Below are 21,358 nucleotides of genomic sequence, written 5' to 3'. Positions count from 1 at the left end.
GACTTGAAATAACACATACTGCTTACGTTCCACGTAGACACTGTAGCTGGAAGCCGTGGGTTTGAATCTAGGGCTACAGTAAGATGTTTAGTTTTCTGAAATTGCTCATATGCTGAGGATGTTAATAAGCCTATGAGCGTTTAGGGGATTCATCCACATAGTAGATGAAAGAACGCAGAAACATAGTATAGAGAACATTCAACGTGTATAAGTGGCCAATGGCCTGAAGACAGACTGCTGGTGTTTTTAATTGGTTTTCTATCAGATTGGCAGACTCACCAGAACAGACCCAACATCTGCAATTATGAGGCTTTCCCAGGCTAACCCCGTGAGCTCTTCTGTATTTCCCAGACTTAGTTGTGGTTTTTTTCCCCACTCCGAAGTTTTGGAGCCCACTTTTCTTCATGCACTCAGAGATGGCTGTTCATGTTTCAAAAGGATTCACACTCTGCTCTCCCTACTTCATCTTCCTCATAAAGTTCACTGGCATCTCACCCCTAACTCCCCAAATCTCTAATTGCTAGGTTCCAGCTTCCTCCGCCCATCTTTCTATGTGTCTTACCTGAAACACTGAACAGAAAATGTCAACTGCAGCCAGCCCCTAAAATAAAAAATGCACAAAGTTGGTTTTTGTTTTTGTTGTTGTAGGTTTTGGTTTTTGTTTGTTTGGTTTGGTTTGGTTTGGTTGGTTGGGTGGTTGGGATTTTTTGTTTGTTTGTTTGTTTTATTTTTTTTTTTTGCGTTTTGTGTTTTCCTTGGAAAAAGTTGAAAATCCATAGTATTTATAAATACTCCCTCATCTTTAAGGCCATTGTTCTTCAGAGAAGTAGTGTCCTGATGAAGTGTTGTTCTGGAGGTGAAGTCTGTTTATAAGAAAACATCTACGAAATCAGACCCTTCAATGAGACTTTATTCTCTTAGCCTTCATCTGAGGTTTTGTTTTACGCACATTAAAGTGTTACTGGAAAGTGTAGGTCCTTTAAAGTTCAGGGGGAAAGAGTTCATAAGATCTAAGGCACAGTTAAGACAAAGCTATAGCCAGAGGCCGGGTTTCCTGAGAAGGAAGCAGTCCCCCCACTCATCTGTCATGCTTCTAAGAGGATATTAAAGCCATCCCTGGGCTTCTGTGTTTACAGCCAGTCATGTGTCTTTCTCACAATCCCCATCTGTGCCAGGAAGTCACATGATCAGGGTGATACCCCGTGCTCCTTCTGAGCTCCTGTTAACTGCAGTAGAGTGATCAATTAGAGTATTGGTGCCAAAGACAAAGAAACAACGAACTCCTTGTATGAGATACCGGTCACTCAGTCCCTAGCTTCTTCTTGTCCTCAGAAAGTTACCTTTGGTCATGATTCTTTGGTGACAGTGAATCAATTTTAAATGAAACACACATTAACCTTTAGATTTCTTTTTTTTTCTTGATAAGAGATTTGTTTCAAAATAAATATACAGATGTGGCCTGATAAAGTTGTGCATATCTGTATTCAAAGCTGCTCTGGAAGATGAAGAGAAGGGCCATTTAAGCCCAAGAGTTCAGGACCTGGGCAAAGAAGCAAGAGCCTGCCTCGTAGAATTATTATTTTCTGTAATACAAAGATGTAGTTTGAGAACTCATAAACCTTCCCGTAACCCAATATAAAGTCTTTATTCCCTACCCTTTCTTTTTCATCTGGAAAAGCCGAGGAAACACACATACACACACACACACACACACACACACACACACACACACACACACACACACACCATACAATAGATATTTGGGTAGTGTTGGTTTTATGGGAAATCCAACACCCTTCAGAGACAAATGGCTAATTTAATACTGGCCTTGAGCTAACAGATCTTGAGAGATGCTTATTATAGCCTTGGGAAATGTTATTTAAATAAGCGATGTGGTTACCAGCAGAGCGAAAGGCTCCATTCTGGATGCTGAGAGTAATTCACTTAGGCAAGTCTTTCCAAAAAAAAAAAAAAAAAAAAAAAAACCAAGTACAAACAAGAGGCCCAATGACCCCGGGGACTATTAGCAGATGAAGCCTTTCATCTCCAAATTACCTGCTTCCCCCCCCCCCCTTCCTTTGAGCTGGGAATACACTAGAGCACATATCCCATCCCTTCTTAGTACGCAGAGCCTTCCATCCAGTTGTCAGACTGTCTTAGGGTTTCTATTGCTGTGTGCAAACACCATAACCAAAAAGCAAGTAGGGAGGAAAGGATTTATTCAGCTTACAGTTCCATATTGCTGTTTGTTATTGAAGAAAGTGGGGAAGGAACTCAAACGGGGAAGAATCCTGGATGCAGGAGTTGATGCAGAGGCCATGGAGGGCTGCTGCTTTCTGGCATGCTTCCCATGGCTTGTTCATCCTGCTTTCTTATGGAACCCAGGACCACCAGCCTCAGCAATGCCACCACCCACAATGAGCTCCCTCCCCCACTGATCGATCACTAACTCCTTACAGCTGGATCTCATAGAGGCATTTCCTCAACTGAGGCTCCTTCCTCTCTGATGACACTAGCTCGTGTCAATTTGACACATAAAAGCAGCCCTTACACAGACATGGCCACTATCACTCTGAAGATGAGGAAACCAGTAACCAGCAGTAGCAAAGAGCTTAAAATATATTAATCAGTCGGAGTGGAGGTTGCCTACTCTTTTGCCTACTTTTGGGAACCCCTTCCCTCCTACTGGATTACCTTGTACAGTCTTGGTATGAGGGTGAGTGGCTAGTCTTTTTGTAACTTACGCTGTGTTAGGTTGATATCCCTGTGGGGCCTGCACTTTTCTGAAGGGAATAGAAAGGAAGTGGATCCGGGGGAGAGGTGAGGTAGGGGAGGGGATGAGAAGAGTGGAAGGAGGGGAAACTACAGATAGGATGTAATACGTGTGATGATGGTGATGACAACGATGACGACAAAACAAAACAAAAAACCTACCTCATTGGGCCCATGCTCGGCCAGGAGTGAGCATGGTGGATGAACCTTTCTGTATAAAGTCAGAAGAAAGACCCCAGACTGATGGCAGCCAGGGAGCACAGATAAAGAAGAGAAAGTATTGTCTGTTCTACATGACTATGGCGTTGTCTTAGGAGAAGGCTGGAGAGCAAGAAGTTGAGTCCGGTCGTCACTTATTCCTAAGAAAGGAATAGATTCTGAAGGTGTCTTGGTAGAAGGGGCTGAAGGGACCATGGACCCTCAGAAAGAACACGGTGAGATATCAGACACTAGAATCTTGGGGACATGGAGGGAAGCCTACTATGCACCTGCAGTGTGAACCAGCACCCCAGAGGAGCTTGATTTGGGGCTGGAATTGGACGTCAGAAGCACAGTGGAGCATAGTTGAAAGAGTTACACCCCGAGATAAGCAGACCTTCTCCATTGGGATTGTGCTGAGAGATTTCAAGTTAGCATCACAAAAATGGCATCATCTCATTCCTCCCCAGCTAGGTGGTGGTTGTCAAGGAAACCCCTAGAAGACTGACAAGGGAGAGCATGATGCTTCAGTTGGGGCCTTGGAAGAAAAAAATACCTAAGTGTTCAAACACAGACACGGGCACAAGCACACAGTTTGTTTGTTGATCTTCTCCCGGCAAGCCCTGCTTAGCTGTCTCTCCACACAGTGTGTGAGCGTGCACAGCCAGATTCAAGCTGTAGCCCTGCTTGCAGCAGACAAGCTCCATCATGCACTACATCTTCAGATAGATGCCCCTGCCCCTCCATAACTACAGATTACTCAAATGACCATGACCAGCATCAGTCAGAGGCCGGGAAATTCAGGTGAAAGAACGTCTCTTTTTGTTTGTAACCATTGTCTCCAGAAGACCTGGTTTGTTCCAGATCAAGTTTGGGGGTTGGGGGGAACACTGGTGTTTAGAGCTCATCCTTTCTCAGCAAAGGTATTCTCCCTAGTCCTAGGACCAGCCATGTATGCATGATCTCTGTCTTTCCAAAGACTGGAGATTTGTGCAGAAGCAATAGAAGTGCCTGGTATAGAGTAATTTGGGTCCCAAAGCTGTTAGTGTAAAGAAGAGAAGGGCAAATGAAGACCACACGTACTCCTTTAGGGGAACTGGCAGCGATCTCTCTGCCGTTCTTCAGTTTTCTGTTGGATCTTCCATTTCAGCCAGTTTTGGATCACTCTTCCCAGGATACCAGCAGAATCATCTGCAGGAAAATCTAGATGATGTAGCTGGTCCATCCAGCTCCTGTAATAGCCAAGTGAGGAAAAGAAAGGTGGTTTGGGTTTTATGTTTGTTTTTCAGTAAAGTATGGTGCCTTTGTACAGGAATCTAAGCCATGAAGAGAAGCATAAAAACTGGGCTCTACCCAGTTTGTTTTTTAACACTCTTTGCAGGACACTGATGGATGCTTATTATTATTATTATTATTATTATTATTATTATTATTATTATTATTAATCACTATCATTATTATCTTGCCCATAGAAGACTGATCACTCTAAATAACTTCATTTTTCTCTATAATCTCCTTTCTCCATTCTTCCTAAATTCCATGGAGATTCCATAACACAGTTCAGAAGCAGACCTGTCTCACTGTCAAGTCCAAAGTCACCCGAAATGTCTAGGCTTCTAAAGAAACGTTCCTGTTTGCTTTTCCCTCTGGCTCTCTCTGTTGAGGAGCACAGTAACGTCTCCAGAAGCCTCTTTTGCACTGTCTTTCTCAGCTCTACGCATCTTTATAGCCTAAGCAATAATAATAACAACAATTTAAAAAACAACAGAACCAAAATAAATACAGAAATCCCATGTGTTAAGTGGGGAGGGGGGGATGAGTCTATAGCCTACACTAGCATGGGAAAGTGTATACCTGTCCATGGAACCAGTTCCTGTAGTTATTACTATCATCATCATTAGTAATATTAGATCAACAACATAAAAAGGAAGAAATATGAAAGAGTTGGGGATATTGTAAATAACACAGATTTACATATTGATAGTCATTACTTTTAGCACTTCTAGTCTGCTGGTTCTGAGACTTTGTTGTTGTTGTTGTTGTTGTTGTTGTAATATATATGGATGTTTTGCCTATGTGTATGTCTGTGCACTGGGTGTATGCAGTGCCCACAAAGGCCAAAAAAGGGCATTATATTCTGGAACTGGAGGTACAGAATGTTGTGAGCTGTCGTGTCTGCCCTGGGAATTGAACCTGAGTCATCTAGCAGACCTGACTCTTAACTGCTAAGTCATCTTTCCTGCTCACAGTTCTGCAACACTGTAATAATGGCACTACAACAGAATAGAACTAGAAGTGATTTTTTAAATTACAATAAAAATTTTTTAAATGTCATTTGAAGTAATTAAGTAGTGAATAGGGAGTTTTCTAAAATTAATATTTTATATTCTTTTTTTTCCTATTGATTCCTCAGTTTCCCCTTTTTAAAGTTTATTATCCTGTTCCTTTTCCAAACTTTGTGCTTAATTTTTTTTTACCATATCTTTTTGGCTAGTAAAAGCAATCCCAATTACATATTTCATCACATATCACCTTTCATCATAAGATACAAGCTTGATATTTACTATCCTTTGGTATTTAAGTTTTCATTAGATATTTAATAATAATTCAGATGAGAAAGCATTTATCATTATACTGTTATTGATTTCTAATTTTGGTCCATTTTGGTCAGATATTATGACTTCTGAGTTATCTATCATTGCATAACTACTTCAATAGAGTGGCATAAAGCACTATCAGTTATTATTCTTTTCCTTATGGAGCCTTGGCATGACACAGCTGGCCACTTTTTCCTTAGTGTCTAATAATTCAGGGTTCTCTAACTGATAGGATAGATGGTTGGAGAGATGGATATAAAAATAGATGATAGATAGATAGATAGATAGATAGATAGATAGATAGATAGACCAACCAACAGACAGGAATTTAGCACAGGAACATCTGACTCTCTACAGAGGCTGAGAAGTCTCATAATACACCATTAACAAGCTGGAAAATGAGGTAAGCTGTTAGTAGCTTGGTCCAAAATCAAAACCTCAGGACCAAGGAAACCAGTGGTGTAGTTGACATTCCAAGGCTAAAGACAAGAAGTCAAGGGTTGTTGTTGCAAATTCCATAGTCCCTGTAGTTTACTGCACAAGGGCAAAGGTGATTTTCCTGCTCCAGGAAAGAGTAAAATTGCCCTCGTTCTGTCTTATGGTTGTCAGGGCACCCATCTGGTTGGATGGTAAAATCAGTCCACTGTTTCAAATGTCATCTTTTCCTAAAGCAATGTCATAAACATGCCAAGAAATAATGCTTTTCCAGCCATCTGGTCAACCCTTAACCCAGTTACGTGAACTCCTCAGCTTACACATGCTAGGGCTCTCAGGCAGCTGAGTGTAATGGTAGCTGGGATCAGGGTCTTGCAACCTTTCCTATTCACATGTGCCTAGACCCAAAACAATGTCTCCTAACTGCTGTGGGCTGAAGCAGCTAGAGCTTTCGGGAATTTCTGTGACCTTCTTATTTTTTTCTCTCCATAATAGGTCCATGGGGCTACAATACTTATGTAGTAGTGAGAACTCCAAAGTAATTATACAAAGACATTTGCTAAACTACCTTAGAAGTAAAAGTTCTTTGATGGTCACAAAGAAGGATCCAGGGTCAGGAGGAGCAGACAGTAGCATTCTGTCTATTGATGAGAGAATTTCCAAAGGCTTTGTGAACTGTTTGTTGTTGATATGATATTGCGTCTTTGAACTTTGTCAGGATTAGCTTTGTAGCACACTTTATAGCCCACAATTACTATTTTATTTTATTTCCCTTTATTTGTTCCTAATATTGCAGCATCCAGAATATGTTATAACTGTTTGAGGCTATGTGTCTAATCAATGTGTGTTCTGACTGATGGGTACAAATACCTGCATCTGATCATTAAAATATTACTATTTATTTTGTCTACTCAAGATATCTAGAACTGTGTGAAATCTCCCACTCTTGTGATATTCACCCATTTCTGCTAATTCTGCTAAATTTTGCCTTGTAAAAACTGAGGCTCTTTTATTCTGAGCACCGAGTTTCAGGATCATTTTATTATCTTATATAAGAAATTTAGTAGTGGTCTACAACTCTTTACTATTTACGGTTCTTAAAGCCTTGTATTTCTGACATGTATATTGTAGTCTAATTTTGTTCTTTAGTGTATAATCTTGATGTGTCTTCTTCTGCATATGTAATCCTATGTAACTCAAGTAAATGTATTGATAATGGAAATTCAGATGTCTAGAGAATTCAGTTATGAAATATAGTTGATTTTTCAAGTTGATTTCATTTATTTATTTATTATTGTCTTTCCCATATCCACTTTGTTAACCCATCAACATGATGATAAAAAGTAACATGGAAGTAGCTATTCGCTTAGTGCCAGAAAATAAACACAGATGGGGCACAACCTAATTCTTTCTCGACTGAGCATTTCTCAAATGTCAGTCTTTCACAGTCCTTGAGTCCTGTTACCAGATCTCCTTTTGAAAATGGATAATTTGCTGCCTTGCAGTTTCCCCAAATGCAGCTTAATCCAGCTTAATTCAACTGCATCAGTAAGAGATAATTAAGGGAGTTAGTTACGCATGAAGAACCAAGCTGTGGGTCTGCTATAGCCCTACTCTCCCGTGGACTATTAAAGTAAGTTAATGACCCGGAGTTGCAGAGGGGTTCCCGGCAACATTGTAAGGGCCAACATGCTACAGTGATCAGCGAAGGCAGTATTGTTCATTATCTTTCATGGCACTGCCCCCCGCCCCCGACTGCACAACAACTTTATTGTATGACCAATCAATCAGGAAGAAAGGCCAGCATGTTATACTTCCAGTGGATATAGAACACCTTCACAGCAGAAACAAACACAAGAGGGTTCCCCTTCAAACTTTTAGAATTTTGGTGGACAGTTTTATTTTGTAGATGATCCAGAGGACATTTGAATATTGATTTTAACAGTGAGCATTTAGAGGCAAACATATAAATATTTCTTCACATAAGATGATAAAAATTAAACCTGAAATTATTAGCATTATATTTGGTTATTGGAAATATACACGCTCTAGAACTTATTTATTATGAGTTATATATGAACACACACACTCTTACAACTTGTGGAAAATTTGAAAATCAACAAGTTTCTCAAAACTATATTATGTCCTTAGTCTTGGACTTATTCACTGTCTCCGTTAGCTGTTTAGTATGGAGACTTTACACAGCCACCTGCATGTCTCCCTTATTCTCCCTTAGCTGTTTAGTATGGAGACTTTACACAAGCCACCTGCATGACTTAGTTTGTGATAAAACACCATCACCAAAAGAGACTGAGAGAAGAAGCGTTTGTTTGGACTTATGGTTCCCAAGAGAAAGTCCATAATAGCAAGTGTACTGGCTGGTTTTGTGTGTCACCTTGACACAAGCTGGAATTATCTCAGAGAAAGCACCCCCACCCCCACCCCCACCCCTTGAAGAAATGCCTCCATGAGATCCAGCTGTAAAGCATTTTCTCAATTAGTGATCAAGGGTAGGAGGGCCTAGCCCATTGTAGGTGGTGCCATCCCTGGGCTGGTAGTCCTGGGTTCTGTAAGAAAACAAGCTGAGCAAGTCAGGGGAAGCAAGCCAGTAAGTAACATCCCTCCATAGCCTCTGCATCTGCTCCTGCTTCCTGACCTACTTGATTTCCAGTCCTGACTTCCTTTGGTGATCAACAGCAATGTGGAAAGTGTAAGCTGAATAAACCCTTTCCTCCAAACTTGCTTTTTAATCATAATGCTTTGTGTAGTAATAGAAACCCTGACCAAGACAGCAAGTGAGGGAGTTGAGAGAATACATCTCCAGCTACAAATTGGAAGCAGAAAAAGTGACTGGAGCTGGGGTGAGGCTACCAACCTTCAAACCCCTCCTCCCACAGTGCCATTGATTAGGACCAAGATTGCAGATAACTGAGCCTCTGGGGGTGAGGGGGCATTTCTTTTTCAAGCCACCACAGCAACGAAATGGAAGAAAAATTAACTGGGCCTGGTGGTACAGGCTTACAATCCCAGCTATTTCAGAAGCTGAGGCAGGAAGGATCATAAGACTAACCTGAGCAAAAATTGTAAGTAGTCACAAAACAAAAGGTCAAAAGGGGATTGAGGCTGTGGTTCAGTAGTATAGCACTTTCCTCAAAAATGCAAATCCTAGGCTTAAAGCGTGGTATCACAAAAGTTAAAAAAAAATTAGAAAGAAATTTTAGAACTGTTTTTGAAATCATGAATGTATAAAGTGAAGAAGAAGAGAAAACCCCAGGCATTGTGAACTTTATTTTATAAACTGGTTTTATGTCTTAGCATTTCCTGTTTCAATCCATATTAACCACCCCCCCCCAAATTCCTAATTAATAATAAAAAGCAGCAATAAGTAGGACCTTTCGATTTTCTGTGACATTTTAATTTTTTCATGAAAGGCTTAAAATTTCAACACTTAACAAGTATAAAGTGCAGGTGATAAACTATTAAAAATAAATGACAAATAGGCCAGCTTAATCCCAGCACTCAGGAGACAGAAGCAGGAGCATCTCAGTGAGTTGTGGTCTATCCTGGTCTACAGAGTAAGTCGAGACCAAGGCTATACAGTGAGACCCTGTGTCCAAAATAATATAGCAATAGGGACAGATGGCTAATATACACATAATACTTCTAAATCAATAAGAGTGTGTCATTGAAGTTGGTAAAGAACTTGCTGCACAACCATAAAGACTGAATTTAGATCCCCATCTCTCACAAGAAAAAACAAAAGCACAGGTCTGGTATAAGGTTAACACTGAGAGGCAGAGACAGAATGAGCCCTGAAGCCAGCTGGCCAGCTAGTCTTGATGAATTGGTGGGCTACAGAGTCAATGCTAGACTCTGACTCAAAGTTAAGATGGAGATCTATGTTTCTATCATCTATCACTCTTTCACTCATGCACACACACGAAGTACATACATATATACCACACACAAATAAAAACTATGTTCATATACGTAATTTAAATAGGCTTTTTAATTTATACATATCTTAGTTAGGGTTTCTATTACTGTGAACACCATGATCATGCAACTCTTATTTTTTTTATCTCTTTTTTTTATTACATATTTTCCTCAATTACATTTCCAATGCTATCCCAAAAGTCCCCCATACCCTCCCCCCCACTTCCCTACCCACCCATTCCCATTTTTTTTTTTTTTTGGCCCTGGCGTTCCCCTGTACTGGGCATATACAGTTTGCGTGTCCAATGGGCCTCTCTTTCCAGTGATGGCCAACTAGGCCATCTTTTGATACATATGCAGCTAGAGTCAAGATCTCCGGGGTACTGGTTAGTTAATAATGTTGTTCCACCTATAGGGTTGCAGATCCCTTTAGCTCCTTGGGTACTTTCTCTAGCTCCTCCATTGGGAGCCCTGTGATCCATCCAATAGCTGACTGTGAGCTTCTGTGTTTGCTAGGCTCCGGCATAGTCTCACAAGAGACAGCTACATCTGGGTCCTTTCGATAAAATCTTGCTAGTGTATGCAATGGTGTCAGCGTTTGGAAGCTGATTATGGGGTGGATCCCTGGATATGGCAGTCTCTACATGGTCCATCCTTTTGTCTCAGCTCCAAACTTTGTCTCTGTAACTCCTTCCATGGGTGTTTTGTTCCCAATTCTAAGGAGGGGCATAGTGTCCACACTTCAGTCTTCATTCTTCTTGAGTTTCATGTGTTTAGCAAATTGTATCTTATATCTTGGGTATCCTAGGTTTGGGGCTAATATCCACTTATCAGTGAGTACATATTGTGTGAGTTCCTTTGTGAATGTGTTACCTCACTCAGGATGATGCCCTCCAGGTCCATCCATTTGCCTAGGAATTTCATAAATTCATTCTTTTTAATAGCTGAGTAGTACTCCATTGTGTAAATGTACCACAATTTCTGTATCCATTCCTCTGTTGAGGGGCATCTGGGTTCTTTCCAGCTTCTGGCTATTATAAATAAGGCTGCTATGAACATAGTGGAGCATGTGTCCTTCTTACCGGTTGGGACATCTTCTGGATATATGCCCAGGAGAGGTATTGCTGGATCCTCCGGTAGTACTATGTCCAATTTTCTGAGGAACCTCCAGACTGATTTCCAGAGTGGTTGTACAAGCCTGCAATCCCACCAACAATGGAGGAGTGTTCCTCTTTCTCCACATCCTCGCCAGCATCTGCTGTCACCTGAATTTTTGATCTTAGCCATTCTGACTGGTGTGAGGTGGAATCTCAGGGTTGTTTTGATTCATGCAACTCTTATAAAGGAAAACATTTAATGAAGGGCTGGCTTACAGTTCAGAGGTTTAATTAGTCCATTATCATCATGGTGGGAAGCATGGCAGCATGCAGGCAGACATGGTGCTGGAGGAGCTGAGAGTTCTAGGACCAGATGACAGGGATCGAGAAGATAGGCCTGGATTGAGCATCTGAAACATCAAAGTCCATCTCCTAGTGATGCACAAAGCTACCTATTCCAACAAGGTCATACCTCCTAATAGTGCCATTCCATCTAAGGCGATAGGAGCCATTTTCACTCAGACCACCACACATACTCAATATATATGCATATGTATTTGTATGGCTGGTTTAAAAATGTGAACACACTTAGGCATCATAAGCTAAACACAAAAGGACAAAGATTATAATATTCCTTCTATCATTTATATGAAGTATGAGGATGAGTCAGATTCAACAAAAGGTCATTGGAATGGTTGCTATCAGAGGGTAGAGGAAGAGAATCCAGAGTCAATGTTGAATAGGAACAGAATTTCAGTTTGAGAAAAGGAGAAATTCTAAAGATAGAAAGTGGTTCTGGGGGAGCTGGAGAGATGGCTCAGAGGTTAAGAGCTCCTACTGCTCTTCCAGAGGTCCTGAGTTCAAATCCCAGCAACCACATGGTGGTTCACAATCATCTGAATGAGATCTGACGCCCTCTTCTGGTGTGTCTGAAGACAGCTACAGTGTACTTACATATAATAATAAATAAAACTTTAAAAAAAAAAAAAGTGGTTCTGGCCGAGTGACAGCAAAGTCATGCTTAAGCTACTGAAGCCTTTAGACGTGGTTATGCTGGCAAATTTTGTTATGTAAACTGAATGCAATACAAATGTGAACAAATTTAGCATTCAAAGAAATATAAAGAATGGCGAAGCATTTCTTTTTGCTTATCAGTACCTTAACTCAAATTATCATGCAAGGAGCAAGCACATTCAAACTCTGAAAAGAAAAAGAAAGAAAAAAGAAAGAAAGAGAGAGAGGGGGAGGGAGGGAGGGACGGAGGGAAGGAGGAAGGAAGTAAGTAAGGAAGGAAGGAAGGGAGGGAGGGAGGGAGGGAGGGAGAGAGAGAGAGAGAGAGAGAAAGAAAGAAAGAAAGAAAGAAAGAAAGAAAGAAAGAAAGAAAGAAAGAAAGAAAGAAAGAAAGAAAGAGAAAGAGAGAAAGAGAGAGAGAGAGAGAAAGAAAGAAAGAAAGAAAGAAAGAAAGAAAGAAAGAAAGAAAGAAAGAAAGAAAGAAAGAAAGAAAGAAAGAAAGAAAGAAAGAAAGAAAGGAAGGAAGGATTCTGGAAGACAATGTAGAAAGACAGATAATACGAGATAGGTAGATAGGTAGGTAGTAGGTGATAGGTAGATAAACAATAGATAAATGATATACAGATGATAGATAAATAGATAGGTAGGTAGATAGATAGATAGATAGATAGATAGATAGATAGATAGATAGATAGATATCAAATGCCACAGTATCATTTGCCCACATAATTCAAAGTAAGTAAATTTACTTATAAAATTATTATCTTTGCTCTTAATTAAATTTGTATTATTTAAGAATGCCTATTCAAGATAAGAGTGAAAAACTAAAAAGCTCAGCCTTGCTTAACTGCTTGCTAGGCCCATTAGATGATATAATGTAACTACACAGAGCCGACTCATCAGCTTTGTTAAGTGAATTAAATACCACACAATAGGGGCTGGGCGTGTAGCTCAGCTGTACCTAGGATATATACAGCTGGGGTCTGATCCACAGCACCGCCTGAAGCCTGGCATGGTGGCTCATGCCTGTCATCTCATTACTTGGAACATGAGGGCTGGAAAGTAAGGAATCCAAAGACATCCTTTGCTACATACTGAGTTCAAGGACAGCCTGAGCTACACGAGCTCCAGTCTTAATAAATAAGTACACATTTGCATAATGAAACAAAATATATGCTATTATGTCAATTTTGTGTGCCTGGGAGCCTGGCATGTATAATATATATCAGTTATCTTATGTTCCTGAGTTATCAAGCTTCACTTTTTCCATTTACATATTCCATATTTTCTTAACTCTTCACAATGAACCTTTTAACCTGTATTAAATCACAGAGATAAAATACCACTTGCTTCTAAAATAACATAGCCCATCCCCAGCATTTAAAGAATTGTGTGTGACAAGCTAAAAAAGGATTATAATCAGAGCACGCTAATAGAATAGACCATCCAAGCCTACAGTTAACTTGGTTAATTCAGTGGGAGAGGCAGCCTAGTTGCTCACATGGAGTTAAAAAAAAAATTGCAATTTTTGTTTGCCGTGTTCTTGATTTTTGTGTTGCCAGAGGCCACATGAAAGAACCACATTCATCTTGGCAGAGATCAAGTGAAATTGGGGTGCGGCCGAGGCGTGCGCCTGAGTGTCACTGTTGGGTTCTCATCTCTGCCATTTCTAGCAGTGAGGCCTTAGGCTAAGCCCCAACTGAGCCTTCGGATAAACTAGACTTTCAAATAAATTCTACTGTAAATATGCTAAGTATCCCGGGAAAGCCTACTCATTGAAGTATTAGATCCACATCAAGAACTCAGTGCGCCCAGACTTTCCGCAGAGTGAGCATCCCGTGATTCCATTCAAGGGCGTGGGGCAATGGGAGCCCAAGTTCAGGGGCCATCTTACTCAAGGCGGTGAGACTGTGCTCCACCCCCTACCCCCCTTTGTTTCACTTGAAAAGAAGGCAAAGATACAGCTCACCTGTAGGGTATTGGTCAGGCTTATCCAGGCTCAATCTCTACTATCTCGGTGAGAAAAAAAGAAGAGAATAAGAAGATAGAAAAAGAAAGAATTCCACTGATCTCTGCAAGTTTGTCTGTCCCTACTTCACCCCCCAAGAAACTTCTCCAGATCCCCTCTTGACGCTCACCTTTATTTTACATTACCTTTGTCTGGCTTTAATAAAAACATGTTTGGATGACAGATGTCACATCCTAGGCTGATTCATACTTTGGTTTAAATGGCTACCCAAAAAGAGAATATTTCTATCATTTGTACAAGAACAGAGTCTCTCTGTACCCCTCATAATGTAAAGATGTTTCCAGAAGAATAAATTGGCCTTCCCCCCTATTCTGAATGTGAATTGTCTAAAAGTTATAATAACGGATCTAGCTGAACAGGGCAGCTACTTGTGGTAAATCTTTAAAAGTATAAACCTTTTAGCGCTTTTGTTTTGAAAGCATCTTAAAAAGTGAAATATCAGTTAGGGGAAGGAATCAGGAAGATCCCAAATTGGGGGTCACTAGAGCTAAAAAATAAATAAATAAATAAATAAATATTTCAGGACATCCATTGGGTTTCCAATTGAATTATGCCCCTTTAATTGAAAACCGCTAACATTATTTTCAATATTTTCCCTTTGTCATATTTCCTTTGAGCATTACAAATCAAAATTATTCTCCAGTCATTTCACAATGTTCCATTGAGCACAAATTGCATTACAACATTTTCCAAGCACAGAGGAGACCGCTGGTCCTAAGGGAGGCAAAGAAATTTCCAGAGATTATTTGGCTTCTATCACTAGACCAGAGGTTTAAACTAATTGCCCCAGGGATAAATGAAGCCCAAAGTTGAAATTGTTGTGGATAGCTTCAGATTTTTATTTTTATTTTTAAAATTCGTTTCTAGCATCTAAATGGTGGAAGCCTTGGCACTAACATACATAAACGGGAAAGGTGGTGTAGCTCAGCGGTGGAGAGCTTTCCTGGCATGCAGAAGCGGTTGGTTTGATTATCAGCATAGCAAAGAAGGCAAAGGAAAGGGAGACTGTGGGGAGGACAGAGCTTTTGACATTTTACCCAGTGCACTGGGGTTGTTCTGATAGCACATGCCAAACAGCGAGTACTGGACCAGCAGCCTTCTTCTCTCTGCCCTCCCCCTGCCCTCTCTTCTCTTAAGAATTATTTTGGCCAGGATTTAATGATGCATGTTATTAAAATACGGGGGAGGGGAGATATGTGGCAGTGTCCTCTGCAAACAGAGGCGTTAGACCTCCAGGAGGTGGGTTTACAGGTAGTTATGACCTGCCCTGCGTGGGTGCTAGGAACTCAGTTCAGGCTTTCTGTAAGAGCAGTGTGTGCTCTTAAAGGGCAAGATGTCTGTCTAGCTCCTGGCAGCTCTCCTCTCAGAGGGGCTCTGGGCAGCCCAGCTTGCACTGTCTCACTGAGGATTCCCTCAGTGGCTAGCATCACACAGGTGAGCCTTTCAGGTTGTGTTCCGTTTCTATCATGCAGTGGTGGGATGAAACCCAAGGGATGTCCTTGGACAACGTCAGTAATAGCTAAGTTCAATCATTAAGATAGAGCAGGAACCCATTATCATAGAGAATAGCTCTTCTAGTCTGCTACGCATTAGAGGAGCTAGCTATGAGGTTTTTTTTTCCTTAGTAATCCCACAGTCCTTAGGAAACAACCCTATATAGAGATTGCTGGATGCTGCTGTGGGTAGTCTCTGAGTAGATGATACTTGCCTCAGAGGTGAACGGCACAGGCCGTTATAAAGAGTCTTAATATTTTAAACCTTTGTAACTAGGAATTGATAATTTAATGACAACAACCTACCTCTACAAATACCTAATCTAATCTGTGGAGGAATCTTTTTTCTTTGTGTATGTGATGTATGTGTACATATGAGTTTGTGTGTACACCCACTGTCCGGAGGTCAGGGGTCAGTGGCAAGTGTCTTCCTCAGTTATTATCTCCCTTCCTGGGACCAGAACTCACTGATCTAGTTAGACTGGTTACATAACCAGCAAGCTCCAGTCTCTCCATGCTGTGGTTACTAAAACACTCCCCTTTTCTGGCTTTTGATCTGGATGCTGGGATCCTAAGCAGGTCTTCATATTTGCACAGAGTGACTTGGCCCTTTGAGCCATCTCCCCAGCTCTTGCAGGGGATATCTATTCTTAACGTATGAAAAACGCTTTCCGTGACCATGGAAAATGCTCCCCGCTGCACAGCGAAGCCTGCCTCTCAAGAGTCCAGTGCTTAAGATCAAATCTCAGTTCATGCGGCTCAGCAGACGAATGCAGTTTAAGGTCAGCTGCCCTAGACAGACAAATGAAGCCCGTGGTGAGGAGTGGAATGCTAAGTGAGCAGAAGCGGACTCTGAGCTGGCTTGGGGATCCTCCTTCATCCCCAAATGGCATTGTCTGTCCATACTCTTGATGGCTTCGCCAGCCCTCCCTTCCCCCAGCTAGCCAGGGCTCCTCTTGTACAAAAAGGTTACAGTTGAGGCTTTGTTCTGCTTTGCCTTCATTTCCTTCTGAACATTTGAGATAGGACTTTCTTGTTCAGATTTGACCTGCCATTTGATAAGACAGTGGGCTACCAATTCTACAGTTTCTGGTCCAGGGACTCAGATCGCCACTGATGGATAATGTTCAGGGCCAGGTGGCTTAGGCCCATGATCTCAGTTACCTGAGAGGCCCAGGCAGGAGAATCAGAAGCTTAAAGTCTGTTGAGGCTACCAAGTGAGTTCAAGGCCAGCCTAGGCAACTTATGGAGAAGGTTATAAAATACTGGAGAATCTATGAAGTAATTCAGTAGGTAAAGGCACTTGTCAACGCAACACAAGCTACAGTCATCCGAGAAACCACCTCCATCCGATTGGCTAGCCTGTGTGCATTCTTTTGACTGGTGATTGATACAGGAGGGCCCAAACCACTGTGGGCAGTGCCACTACCGGGCAGGTATCTTTGGACTATGTAATAAGGCAGGCTGAGCAAGCCATGGGCAAGCAAGGACACACCATTCGTCCATGGCCTCCACTTTAGTTCCTGCTTCTGTGTTCCTGCCTGTATTTCCTTTCTTGATGGACTGTAAGCTGCAAGGTGAAATAACACTTTCTTCCCCTTAGTTGGTTTTGTGTTTCTATCACAGCAACAGCGATACAAACCGAGACACCAGGCAGGCCTGATGACTTGAATTTGATCCTTCAAATTCATGTAAAAGTGGAGAGAATAAACATAAAATTGGCCTCAGACCTCCACACACACCGTAGCATGTGTGTGTGTCTGTATGCACATCACACACAACAACAACAATAACAATAATAGCAGCAGTAGTAATAGTAATAATAATAATTTTTAAATTGAAAGTAGGTGCTGGGGATAGGGGTGTAGCTCAGTGGAAGGGCATATGACTAGCTCTATCCTAAATTCTATGCCTAATCATGCAAAGAGAAAGTATTAGGAGGAAAAATAAATGTGTCTATACTGAACATAGACAAATCTACATAGTGCTTACAATGTATTTCATACTCTAAGAGTTATCAATACGATAATAATTATTTAAAAAGTATCTGGGAGAGTGTGCATAAGCTATATGCAAATTATATGCGACTTAGAATGAGGCCCTAGTGCATTCAGAGATGTGAGTACCAGGTGGGGATGCTAATTGTGGATGAGTCCACAGTTCCTCCAGCATCCACACTTCAGGCGGCAACTTCATCTTCTTGGGCTATCAAGGTCTTCACTTCCTGGGCCCTCAACAGTCCCTCATTTCCATTCACCCCCTTGCTTCCCAGTCTGTAGTCTCCTGGCAGGCAGGGGCCACATGCACCCTGCACTGCCTTTGGGTCTCCAGCATTTGCCTGCAGGTAAATACCCTGGCAACACCGATCTGCCTCAATGAGGCTGAATGTACCCTCCAAACTAAGGAATTCCAGTGTGGTAAGTTGGGGTACCATTGTTGTAAGAGGGGAGAGGCTTGTCTGTAAGCTAGCACATGACTATGAAATCAATCCATTTTCAAATCTAAGGGAATCTACTTTTCTATTTGTGTTTAGCCTGACGTAAGAATAAACTCAGCCCCAATTCTCCTGTTGCCTGTTGTAGTCTCTCAACAGACTACATGTTTTCCACCTATTTCTTTTGCTTATTGCAAAAGCTTCCCTGGGAAGAAGCCAACTCCAGGACAGGGCTATGGGTCCCTTTTGCTGGCTGTTGTATGCTCCAGAGGAGAAACCATTTTGCCCATAGTAAACACTCTCGGTGCTGAATGAATGCGTTTCCATCAGTTAAAGTAACACACACAAAAAGCACCAACTTACTCCAAGGTAAATTTTTATGAAAATTGATGTGGACTTTTAAACACCTTCCACTGATTATATTCTGTCCCAAGTTTCAAAAATGGGGCTTCTGATGACATAAGGAGCCGGCAACTAAGCTGCCGGAGAATCATTTGAGCCTGTGGGAAAAAAAAAATGATCAGCATCTGAGATCATAAACCTGCAGGCTAGGGCCAGTTCGTGAGCAATTCTAAGAGCTGTGACCATAGTACAAATACCAGTTAGAAATATACTGGATAGAGCTGCGCACGCGGTATACTGACTCTCCCCACGTGCTGGGGAAAGCTTCCACAGCTGTGTTTAATCCTCACAAACTCTTTACTCTTGCAGGCTTTAGCAAGAAATGGGTGCCCCCAAAGTCCCGATACTTCTTTTCCCTATTTTCTGACCAAGCGATCTATCTTTAACCTCCGCACTCCGCGCAAGTTTTTTTGTGATGCCAACTGGAATGAGAGGCTGCGCGTACACAAAACCACGCAAGAAAAGGCAGAGGGGAAATTGAGCACGAGGCCCGGATCTCTGCACTCAGCTAAAGCCTCCAAGCTTTTGCCTTTACCCCAGAGGCCAGTAGTTGGCGACTTTTAGGCGCTTCCCGCCGCCGCAAAAGTGCAGACCCTGGGAAAACATTCCAGGAAAGGGGGAAGGAGGCGTGGGGCGGGACCTGGGCGAGCTTTGGGCGGGGCCTGGTGTGCGGTGGGTGGAGTCAGAGCACAGCCCGAGGCCGCAACGTGAATCCCGCCCCCGGGGGCGGGCTCAGTAGGAAGGCGCGGCCCCTAGGGCGCGCAGAGAGCAGAGCACTTCAGCGTTTGGGTGGAGGGCGGTGCGCTCCAGCCTGAGCCATGGCTGTGCGTCCTCGCTGTTGGAGCCACGGCTCCCCAGCTCCGTGCCCCGCTCCCTGAGAGCGCTCCCTTCGCGGTGGCAATCTAAAACCCACGATTTTGCCCGAGCTGGGGCGAAGCGTAAGGAAGCTGCGAACCAGGATGTGCTGACGACCGCGAGAGGCTCGCGTCCCGGCTGCCACCGTGGGTCCCGACGTGGGATCCCGATTACTTCTGGCAGCCTCGACGTTCCCAGTGCGCTCCCGCCGCCCTGCGCCGACCTTAATGTGTAGAGACGAGCCGGACACCATGATCCTAACACGTAAGATGGACTTGTGCCTTGTTGTTGGACTAGTCTGGCTGGGGTCAACTGCTGAGGGGATCCGGGTGAGGAGGACTTGTCACGCTGCCCTGCCAAGTCCGTGTTGTGATTGTGTGTTTTGACACGCTTGCAGAGGAGGAGCCCCAGGCTTTCGTTAGTAGAACGTGTGTGCTTAAGCAGCTTGGGTCAGGGTTTGTTGGAGAGTTTAACACCGGGTCATGTCCCTTGACCATGTATTGCCTGGGGACTGGGGACTGGCGTCCGGGTGACTTAGACTCATACTATTCCTTCTGGCCTCGGGCCCCGAGGGGCGAGCAACCCCTTTTGGACTTCTTTTGGAGACTGTTCCATCTCTTCTTGCCACCCTACAAGTCTCAAATCAGCTTTGTCTTCTCCCTAAGAGTGCATTATTTAAGGGGCTGTGTAGACTTTAAGCTGTACTTCGGGAAAAAATGTTTCCTTAGCACTATTTAAGAGCTCTGTTCTTTTGTTGCGTTCGCCTGTTTTTTTTTTTTTTTTTAAACGCCGGGGATCTCTGAGCCTGGGCGGGCTAAGTAGGGGTTGCTCCTTAGCTACCCACAACCCCCGTTGCACGTGGGGTTCCAGCTAGGAACCCAGCGCTTTCCCGCTGTGTGGTTGGACGCGGTTCCTGAAAAACCCCACCAGATGCCCACGCCCTTGGCGAGGGAGAAAGAGTCCGTGGGCTGGGGAAAGGAAGGAAGCAAGACTCCAGGCCTGTGGCTTTTTTTTTTTTTTTTTTTTTTTTTGAGCGGCGACGGCGTCTTGGACTAATTCCCCACCCTGCGCCCCTGTCCCCTCCTCCAACGTCAGTAGCTGAGAGCCTTTGATCCTTCTTAAGGGTTGCTTCTAGAGCAATAGCCCACCCTGTTGGTGTGGTTTTCTGTCTCTGCGAGTCATTTCAGCGCATGGCCTCTGGTGCGAGGACTGAGGTTGGGGAAATGAACTCGGGACCAGCATCCCTCTTGATGCGCGACCCTGGGGAAGTGGCACATCCTCACTGTGCTGTCCCCAACCCTGAGTAGTAACTTTTGACACAAGTGGAAGTTGTGAGCATCAAATAGGTAAAGTACCTAGCGGGTGACGGATACTGAAGTTCACTCTGTTCGCAAATTATGCCAATAACTAAAAGAGAAACCCTGCCTAAGTCATTAATCAGCGCAGTAGAGGGGGAAGAAAAATATATCTCCCCATCCGGTTTTGCTTTCAATGAGGCTTTTTACACCCAATGTGGTCACCAATGGGCTCATTCTCTAGAGGCGAGAGGTGGTTTCAAGCTGTGGCTTGGTGATTCGGAGGAATGCAGCCTAGGCACGGGCCATCCATTACCAAAAGATTCGTGGGGGTGGCATATGTGACGCATTTGAGTAGGGGAAAAAAAAATCAGGCTCTGGAGAAGGCAGAATGCCCAGTCTCAAGTTACATTTTTTTTTAACCCTGCAGAAATCTGTTTTCTGAAGGGATGAGGGGAAATAATAGCCCAGTGGACTGCAGCCCCTCAAAATGTAAACCTATCAGCGGCTCTAAGAGGTTGACTAATTCTGCTTCCATCTGGACTGCAGGCTAGTCCTCTGCGGGATAATTTGCTGACCATAAGGGTGGAATTAATGGACTACCCGGTGCCATCTTGGCAAGCAGATTGCAGCAGATGGTCAGAGGGGTGCCCTGCGAGGCAGCAGCCCCCCTAACAGAAGAGCCAAAGTCCTGAGGAAGGACTGAGTGTCAAATGGTTAGCAGATGTGCCGTCAGAAGTTATTTCAAGACATTTCCTGAGAAAATGTTGGAGATCGCCTGTGTTCACTTTTATTGAGGCGTGC

General features: G+C 42.9%; 1 protein-coding gene across 5 annotated transcripts in view; it reads left to right on the top strand.

The window, feature by feature from the left end:
- The window catches only part of Dlc1 (deleted in liver cancer 1), a 385,446-nt gene that overhangs the window by 320,103 nt on the left and 43,985 nt on the right, over positions 1 to 21,358 (top strand). Inside the window, exon 1 of one of the 5 annotated variants that reach the window (NM_015802.3) lies at positions 19,139 to 19,523. The exons of 3 other annotated variants lie outside the window; for them this stretch is intronic. In NM_015802.3, coding sequence (NP_056617.2) covers positions 19,487 to 19,523 — 37 coding nt within the window. In that variant the 5' untranslated portion in view covers positions 19,139 to 19,486. Of the gene's footprint in view, positions 1 to 19,138; positions 19,524 to 20,270; positions 20,606 to 21,358 lie in introns of those variants that run through there. One more of the 5 variants, XM_017312892.1, reaches the window with a different exon arrangement.

The sequence above is a fragment of the Mus musculus genome, chromosome 8, assembly GCF_000001635.26.
Source record: "Mus musculus strain C57BL/6J chromosome 8, GRCm38.p6 C57BL/6J".
NCBI classification, from domain to species: domain Eukaryota; kingdom Metazoa; phylum Chordata; class Mammalia; order Rodentia; family Muridae; genus Mus; species Mus musculus.
This window is presented reverse-complemented; position numbering and strand designations above follow the sequence as displayed.